This window comes from Pongo abelii, chromosome 9 (assembly GCF_028885655.2).
Source record: "Pongo abelii isolate AG06213 chromosome 9, NHGRI_mPonAbe1-v2.0_pri, whole genome shotgun sequence".
NCBI classification, from domain to species: Eukaryota; Metazoa; Chordata; class Mammalia; order Primates; family Hominidae; genus Pongo; species Pongo abelii.
In genome coordinates, this window is record NC_071994.2 from 59,724,840 (window position 1) to 59,733,965 (window position 9,126).

The 9,126-nt window shown below is 54.7% G+C and overlaps 1 protein-coding gene across 3 annotated transcripts in view; it reads left to right on the top strand.

Moving 5' to 3' along the window:
- USH1C (USH1 protein network component harmonin) overlaps positions 1–8,588 on the top strand; it is a 50,413-nt gene extending 41,825 nt beyond the window's left edge. For 2 of the 3 annotated variants that reach the window (XM_054523986.1, NM_001132749.1), the window contains 6 exon segments: positions 500–541; positions 945–998; positions 1,330–1,429; positions 4,207–4,316; positions 5,665–5,720; positions 8,103–8,588. In XM_054523986.1, coding sequence (XP_054379961.1) covers positions 500–541; positions 945–998; positions 1,330–1,429; positions 4,207–4,316; positions 5,665–5,720; positions 8,103–8,115 — 375 coding nt within the window. In that variant the 3' untranslated portion in view covers positions 8,116–8,588. 3 annotated transcript variants of the gene reach the window in all.
- The last annotated feature ends 538 nt before the right edge of the window (positions 8,589–9,126 follow it).

Below are 9,126 nucleotides of genomic sequence, written 5' to 3' on the forward strand. Positions count from 1 at the left end.
CCATCTTGTGGCTGATTTCCAGGAACAGCCTTCTCTTGAGCTGGATGGGCCCCTCCTGTGGGGTCGGAGCACTGGGTGGAGACACCCTGGGCTTCATCCCCCAGGGCCTGGGCCTGCTCCAGTGGAGACTTGGAAGAGATGAGGTGGGGCCTAAAGGACTTGAGGCTGGGGCCGAGACTTTCAGCAAGGCAGATGCTGCCTCTCCAGACCATCTAGACATCACTGGTGCCCCTGCAGCCCCTGACGCTTGTGCCACTGAAGCAGGGCAGGGTCAAGATCCTCTAAAGTCTTCCTCAGCCTCCTGCTTGTCCCTGAACAGGGGTCCCCTGGCTGCTGGGGTTGCCGGCCTCCTGTCTGCATCCTGCACCCTGGCCATGCCTTCCCCCACCCTGCCCCTCACTTCTGACCCTTGGATTCCAACCATTCACCCTCCTACTCCTCGGCCCTGACCCTCAAGGGCCTCTGCTGTGTTGCCCTAAAGCCCTCCCTTTGCTTCCAGGATTTCCGGAAATATGAGGAAGGCTTTGACCCCTACTCCATGGTAAGAGATGACGCTTCTCTCCTGGGGGAGTAACCGCAGGAACAGGGCAGGGTGGGGGTTAGGGTGTTTGATAGTGGTGCATTCCGGGCCCTGGGGTCCTGGGATGAGGTGGGGCACGGAGGAGTCCCAGTGATGCCCCAGCTGCTCTTCCCACGAAAGTTCCTTCCAAAGGGCACTCCAGTGTGAATTGTATGGTACACATGCACGTGTGTGTGTGCACTGTCCCCATGGTTCCTGGGACTCCCAGTTGAAGACCAATAGGGATGGGGCTGGGCACGCTCCCCTTGCCCATGTGCTCTGTGGGGCCCAGTGTCCCATAGATGCCTGGATTCCCCTTCTAGCCCTACCCCAAGCGCCATCCTTCAGGCCAGCTCAAAGCTTCCCACTGTCTTTTTCCCTCTAGTTCACCCCAGAGCAGATCATGGGGAAGGATGTCCGGCTCCTACGCATTAAGAAGGTACCTGGGCATGTGGAGGTCAGTGGGCCGCCATCCCTCTCTGTGCCTGCCCCTCCTCCCTTGGTTTCCTGCTTCTAGTCTCAAGGTCACTCCTGGGTGGTCTCTCAGGTCCCCACTGTCCTCCCGTCTCCCACAGAGACACCCTTCTGTTGTAAGGCCACATACCCAGGCCCCACTTGGCACCGAGGCCACGTTTTCTCCAGACGGCACTGCCGGCGGCCCCATGGCTTCTTCCACTGTTACTGAGGCTCTGTCAAGAGACTCCTTGGTGCCCAGGTGTCCGCAGGCTGCTGTCTGCTTGGCTCCCTAAGGCCTGTTTTCCTCTAACCAGGAGGGATCCTTAGACCTGGCCCTGGAAGGCGGTGTGGACTCCCCCATTGGGAAGGTGGTCGTTTCTGCTGTGTACGAGGGGGGAGCTGCTGAGAGGCACGGTGAGTGGAGACCAGCCACACCCAGGTTTGGGGATGATGCAGTGGTTAGACGGAGCCCTCCAGGAAAGCAAACAGGTGACCACTTGGAGTGGGCTGACGGTTGCTGGAGAACGCCCTCCCACTCGGGTCCATCCGTCCAACTGCCTGTCCAATCCTTGGGGGCTTGGGATGGTGCCTGGACCTGTGAGTACACAGCCAAGCCAGATGCCACCGTGCCCTCAGGGGGTCCCCAGCCAGGGTTGGAGACGGACTCAGAATTGCCAGATACTGAAAGTCACAGCATGGTCTGCTAAGGGCTGATGGGGAACTCAGAGTGGAGGGAAGCTGTGGGAACCCTGAGGGGCCCCTAACCCACCAAGAGGAAGTGGGAGGCCAGGAGCGCTCCTCAGAGGGGCAAACCCTGAGCTGAGCATTAGTCAATGTCAGCCTCGTGAAGAGGAGAAAGGGCTTTCGAGGAAGAGGAGCAGCACGTGGAAACCCCCGAAACCTTGCCTGTCCTTTCAGTGATGGTAAGAGCCGAACGTTTGGCCAGAACTAGCCATGTGCCAGAAGCTATTCATCTGGCTCGCAGCCCTGTGTCTCAGCGTTTCATGGATATTAACTCACTTAGTCTTCACAAAAACCCTGAAAGCAGGTTCTGTTATTATTCTTATTTTACAGCTGAGGAAACTGAGGCTCAGAGAGGTTAAAGTATTTGTTCAAGGACCCACAGCCAGGAGAAGGTGGAGGCAGGACTTGAATCCAGGCAATTTGGTCATTTTGCTTTACTGTCCAGCACAAGTGCCACCTCTGTCTGAGGTCTTCTGCAGCCTTGTCCCCTCCCAGAGGGCCAGAGGTCCCCATACCCTGTGTCTCTCTTCTCATTTTGCTTTGTTCTTTATCCCCTTATCTACAAAAACACCCTCTGCTGATGAGTGAAAGCTTTGCAGACCCCAGGCACAGTCTCTTGCTTCAAACCATCACCCCCTTCACCTGTCGGACACAGTCTGAAACCCCACTGTTGGTGATTTCTTCTTCCATGTCAAGGAAGCTCCTGAGTCCTCTGTGGCCCTTTGTGGAGATGTAGGTGCCCTTGGAGGAGGAGCCCCAGGCCTCTTACCTTCCCAGGCCAGAGTGGGGGATCCTATGAGCAGATCCCTTCCAGGCAGTCCTAGGCTGGACCACAAGCTGGAGGTGGTAGAATGGAGGGGTAAGAGGTAAGGGGCAGGAAACAGGGACGGGAAAGGCCCTTGGGGGCTGGCAACCAGGCCTCTGTGGGTTACTAAAGTGAGGTATGGGCATTGGGAGCCCTGGATACAAGTCCAGCTCTGCAGCCATGACCTTGGTGACTTCACACTCTAAGCTTTCATTTCAGCCATAGAAGGGGGACCTGCCCAGCCGGGCAGCTGCCCCAGCCCATCAGTGCACACCCAGGCCCCACCTTCTTCTTCTGTCTTCATTTGTCTGTCACCTGGTGACATTTCTGTGATACCTGCCTGCTGTGTCTAGCAGAGAGAGGGGACCAGGATGGATGGGTGACTCTCCTGGGTCCTTCCCACTTACAAAGCCCCAACCCAACAACTGCCTTATTGCCCCTGAGACTCTGTCATGGATTTGTACAAAATGAAAAGGTGAAAGTCACCCATCCCCAGTTGCACTGCACAGAGGCAACTGCTTTCTATGGTTTGGTCCTGCACTGCTTTGAACATAACCAGTCACTGATGAAGCTTCCCTAGGAGCACGTGTGTTTTAAGCCTCCATGGCCACCATTGTCAGTATCATACACCACATTCCTATGGGCCCTCATGCCCACAAGGCTCCTGGGTGATCTATTTCAATGTAACCTGGAGAGTGTTCTGTGGACATCAGGACTGGGAGAAATTCCTCCAAAAAGGGCTCTGATGTCGAAGAGGTGTGGAAAACCATGCACAATCTGTCTACCTCTTGGAAAGCTGCAGTGCATGTTAGCACATTCAAGACTGACAAATCCTGCAGTGAGTAGCTCTGTCCAGCTTATAACTCAGCTTTCCCCAAAATTATTAGATCCCAGGCCACTCTTCCAGGAACACCTTATTACAGCTTCATTTATTCAACAAATATCTACTGTGGTCCTATTTCGTGTCAGGCATTATGTTAAGTGCTGGGGATATTATGGTGAACCAAAAAGACAATCCCTGCCCACGTGGAGCTGACAGTGTGGTGGGAGAGACCATCAGTAAACAAGTAAACAAACAGATTAATGATTACAAATTGTGGAAAATGCCAAATAAGAAAAGATTGGGATGCTGTGAGAGAATAGGCAAGATCTACATTCGACTGAGCGGGGGTCAGAGAAGCCCCCTCTGACATTTCCTCTCAGACCTAGAAGAAGAGAAAGCAAGGTAGGGAACAGCGACATGAAGCCTCTGAGGCAGGAGAGAGCATGGCAGCTCGGGGACCTGAAAAGACCAGCATGACTGGCAACAGGGAGGGCTGGCTGGCAGAATTGACTCAGGCCTCATACTGTGCTGGAAATGCAGGTCTGTCTCCCTCTGTAATAACAGAGGCTCATCATCAATGATATCCAGGTTCTCCTGAGCTGGGGTGAGGGGGTGTGGAAGGGACAGGGACGAAATGCCCTTTGATTAGCCACTAACCAGGTGGCTAGTTTCCCCTCATGCTTTCTGAGTCCACATGAGCTTTCAGAACCCAGGCTCTGGTCTCTTCTGCTGTCTGGCAATGACCCCCCTTTGCCAAGCCCTGGGCCAGGCACATGTCACATACAGCCCAGTTGGCCAATCAGCCTCATCTGCCTGCAGGTGGCATTGTGAAAGGAGACGAGATCATGGCAATCAACGGCAAGACTGTGACAGACTACACCCTGGCTGAGGCTGAGGCTGCCCTGCAGAAGGCCTGGAATCAGGGCGGGGTAAGAATGAGCCCCCTCCCTCCTTTCCTCCCTCACCTGCCTGCCTCAAACCCTGGCCTCTGCAGCCAGGCCTCACGATAGGATGCCTCATTCCAGGGTGGGCATCTGGAGTCCAGGCAACACTTTGGTGACGCCATACCCCATCCAGCCTGTGGTTTAAATCTGACAAGATGGGATTCAGAGAAATAAATGTCAATTCCTGACCTTGGATCCAAAAAGCCAGTGGCTTAAACAGACTCCTGAAGCCAGGGCGTGGCAGGTCACCCAAGAAAAAGACTTAAGGTCTTTTCTAAGTGCACACTGAACAAGAATCAAGAGAATTCTGAGGGCTACCAGAAAGCATTAACAAAAGCAGAGAACCCAGGATGAAGGAGGGGCTGGCGGGAATCTGTTCTGCACTCATTAGACACCCACCCGGATCAGGGCCACTGCATAAGGTTGCCCAGGCTGTGCACTACATAATCTGAGGGGGTGCCCTTTTACAGACTGTAGTGTGAATGGTGCCTGTTCATGTTGTGCAATGCACAACCTGTGCAACTGTATGCAGGCAGCCGAGCCTGAGGTATTAAGTTCAGTGCCGAGGAAGCTGACCACATGGGCCTGGGACCCACATGAAGGGATGTGGAGAAGAGAAGACTCACGGGTAACATGATGACTATCTTTGATTATCTGAAGGTCTGCATTAGGGCAGAGGGAGCTGAAGTGTTCTCTCTGATTCTTGAGGGAAGACCTGGATTGGATGGAGGGAAGTCCTGGGGAAAGAGAGAGAGATTTCAGCTCAATATTAGGAACTAGCTCGTGGTAGAGGGGTCCAGTGATATTTCCGATACTTTTCAGGGGATACACCCAAGCCAAGGAGGGAGAACGATGGGCAAGTCAAGGATGGCAGTAAAAGGGATTCAGGTGTTAGGATCAAAAAGCTGGGCCAGAAGTCCCCCACTTGACTGTGCATCAGAAAGTGCGTCGGAATTACCTAGAGAGGTTGTTAAAAGTACTATTTCCCAGGACTCACCCCTGACTTCTAGGGGCCAATTCTATGAGTCTACACTTTTAAGAAGTTCCCCCAAGTGATTCTGAGGTTGCTGCCTGTCCCCGGTCCATAGATTGACATTTGGGAGCTGAGTGTCATTCGAGGGCCTTGCAGCCCTGGCCTCTATGGTCCCAAAGCCTCAGAGACTAGAAACGTCCTCAGACCATGGAAGTCACAGTGGGGCCCATGTGGGCCCATGGGAAGAAGGTGCAGGCTGGCTGATCCTGGGCCATGGGGCCCAGAAATGCGGATGGAGTGCCGGGGCAGATGCACCATCCAACTGAGTGTGCCCCAGAGTCACATGGCTTCTCCCCACAGGACTGGATCGACCTTGTGGTTGCCGTCTGCCCTCCAAAGGAGTATGACGATGAGCTGTAAGTGTGTGCAGGCACCTAGCCTGAGACCTCCTCTTCCTTCTCCGGAATCTCAGCCACCTTTCTCCAGCCCACCCCCAGCCTTCTCCCAGCCTGAAGGAATGGCCCAAGCACGCAGCTTCTCATAGCCAGAGCTCCTAGAAAACTCCTGGACTAGAGCCAAGTCATTGTCCTTAAGCAGTGTCTGAGCTGCCTCCCGGGCAGTCTTGTCCAAATTCTTCTCTACTATGGGGAACTGAGGCATGAGGTCTTAGACCGAGTAAGCAGTGACATTGGGAAAAAGACTCAGGAATGTTAATTCCCCACTCAGAACTTTATCCCCTGCCCCATTATTAGATGGTTAGAAGGTGTCTGTGTCCCTCCTTCACTCTCTGGAAGGTCTTCCTGATGTCTAACTGCATTCACTCATACTGTGCCTCTAGGCAGCCAGGACCACAGGCTTTTGTCCCCACCCTGTGGGACTCCAGGGAGCTTTGGCCTAGTCTGTCTCTGTCTGTGATTCCCTGTGTGTCTGTCTTTGTGTCCTGTGGGTCTCTCTGTCTTCTCTCCTCCTCCCTCTCTGTCTTTCTGTCTTTCACCCTCTCCTTCCTTCCTGTCAACCTCTTATCTGCCCCCCTCTTTCCCCTTCATCCCGGTCCCCTTTCTCTCTTACTGTCTCCTATTCTTTCTTCCTGTTTCTCTCCATCCCTGTCTCTGAGTCCCTGTTCCTCTGTCCTTGTCGTTCTGCATCCATTCTTACCTCTTTGTCTGCCTTTCTCTGTTTCTCTGCCTCTGTGTGGTGTCTCACCTCCATCTTCACCTCATCCCATCACCTCCCCAGCCCTCACCCACCCACCACTCACCCACTCACTGACCACGCCCTGCCTCCCTGTCGTGGCTGGGCCTGCTTGCTCCCCGTGGCCAGCAGAGTCTGAGCTCTACATGTGTCTTGGAGAAAGCAGGGTCTGGCAGCTCCTAATTCTGGAACCCAGGGGCTAGGCAGAACCGAGGCAGGAGCCCAGTGAAAGGAGAGGCCCCATGGAGCTCTGCCTGGGAGTAACCAAGCCTGTTTTGTGTTTCTTGCTCTGCTCTGTGTATATAGAGCTTCTCTTCCCTCCTCCGCAGCCGAAAGCCCCCAGCCGGTCCGAAAGCTCCTTGAAGACCGTGCTGCCGTGCACAGACACGGGTTCCTCCTGCAGCTGGAGCCCACGGTGAATAGGCAGGCGGGCGACATGGCCCTGTCTGTCCCTGCTGCGTGCAGTGGCCATCTGCTGCCCACGCTGTCAGCAGGTTCTTTGGACTGGTGTCCGGAGGGTACACAAGGTGCCATCCCTGAAGTGCTGCCTGGGGCCTGCTGTTGGCCACAGTGGAATTCCTCAGACTCAAAGCCCTCCCCTCAGGGAAGTGGTGCAAAGCCCAGTCTGTAGTACTTGCTTGAGACCCAGGTGTCCTGACTCATCACGGCCCTGGGACCTGCTTTGGGTCCCAAGCAGCACCCAAATGAGCAGGATGAAGCCCTGGGCACCGTTCTCTGCGGGACACAGACAATGCCTCGAACCAGGCATATGGGGCTGAAGGAGCCCACAGGAAGCCTGGCTGGAATTGCCCCCAAGAGATGTCCTCAACAGGATGTGAAAATTCCCCTTCCTATGAATGCCAACCTGCTGGGAGATCCTGCTCCACCCTGGCCCCCACACTTGGCCAGAACCAGGGCTATTAAGAGGTTTTGAAGGCTGGTCCAAAGAACCAGGGTTGGTGGATTAGAGTTGCTCATGTCCTGTTGTGCCCTGTCCTGGCCTGAGCCGTGCTTAGACCAAACTGTCTTCTCTGCCTTCTCCCTTCCTTGGCTCTGGGCTCTATCTGTGGGATATACCATGGAGCCCAGCTGTGGGATGGGTTTCTCACCCTGTGATAGGGATGTGCCCGTGGACAGAGCTGGCAGATGGCTGTGAAACTGGTGTTTGGTGTGGCCTGAAGCCACAGATGGCAGCATCTGGGGCAGACCCAAGCCTGGACTTGACTTTTCTGTTACAACTTTCCCAAAACATTAGGGCCTCATGCTCCCAAGACACTTGGCTGGCTAGACCATGGCTTCTGGGGTGGCCTGCATGGCCCTATGTTTTCTGTCACTTGCCTTTTGCAAGGGACTCTTGCCCCTGTTCCTCCCAGTCTCCTCCTTCCCCCATCCCAGGAGTCCCTCCCGCCTTCTCCCTGGCCTCCTGTGTGCTGTGGCTGTGGCTGGTGTGTAGCCACTTGGGGCCTGCACCCAGAGGGGTCTCCAAAGGGTGGCAGGGCCTTGTGCTGCCAGAGTGGGTACTCCCCGTTGTGGGGCCTTGCTCTGGCTGGGCTGAGTGTGCACCCACAAAGCCTGCACCCACCTGGGCTGTTTCCACTTCCCTGCAGGACCTTCTTCTGAAGTCCAAAAGGGGAAACCAAATTCACCCTTAGAAAACAGTGAGCTCTGGCCCCACCTCCTGAACACAAAGCCTCGGACCAGCCTTGAGAGAGGCCACACGGCACACACCAGACGGCATCCTTGGGACCTGAATCTATCACCCAGGAATCTGAAACTCCCTTTGGCCCTGAACCAGGGCCAGATAAGGAACAGCTCGGGCCACTCTTCTGAAGGCCAACATGGAGGAAAGGGAGCAGCCAGCAGTTTGGGAGAAGATCTCAAGGATCCAGACTCTCATTCCTTTCCTCTGGCCCAGTGAATTTGGTCTCTCCCAGCCCTGGGGGACTCCTTCCTTGAACCCTAACAAGACCCCACTGGAGTCTCTCTCTCTCCATCCCTCTCCTCTGCCCTCTGCTTTAATTGCTGCCAGGATTGTCACTGCAAACCTTACTCTGAGCTCATTAATAAAATAAACAGATTTATTTTCCAGCTTATGGGAGTGAGTGTGGATTTGGGCAGCAGATTCAAGGCTGCAAATCAAAACACCATAAGGTTTGTGGCCGTTATTCAAGGGTGATAGACAGATCCCAGTGCTGTGATCTGGGTCTGACATGAAGGGTGTGATCAAATGGCCAGGGCTGGCTTGAAGCAGAGGTTGAAAAAGCAGGAGATAGGTTGGGCTGGGCTTCAATGTCTTCTCAGCAGAGACGGTAGGAGATGAAGTTTGTGTGGCAGGGATTTTGCTCAATTCCAGAAAGCAGAGCTGAAGGTAGGAGCCCCGAAGGGTCACCTCAAGATATGGGGTGCCCCAGCTTCTTTCAAGAACGTCACGGCCACCAATGCTTCTCCTGAGGTCACCACGACAGCATGTGAGGGAGGGAGATGGCGGGGTCCACTCCCTCCGTGGAAGCACATCCCGCAGAAGCTCATGGGAAATGCAAGGGCTTGAGGCAGGAAGGCATAACTCCGGGGGCCCAGCAGGGGGAATGTCAAAGTTCTTCTGGCGACAGGGACCAGGGCTGCTAGCTCTGA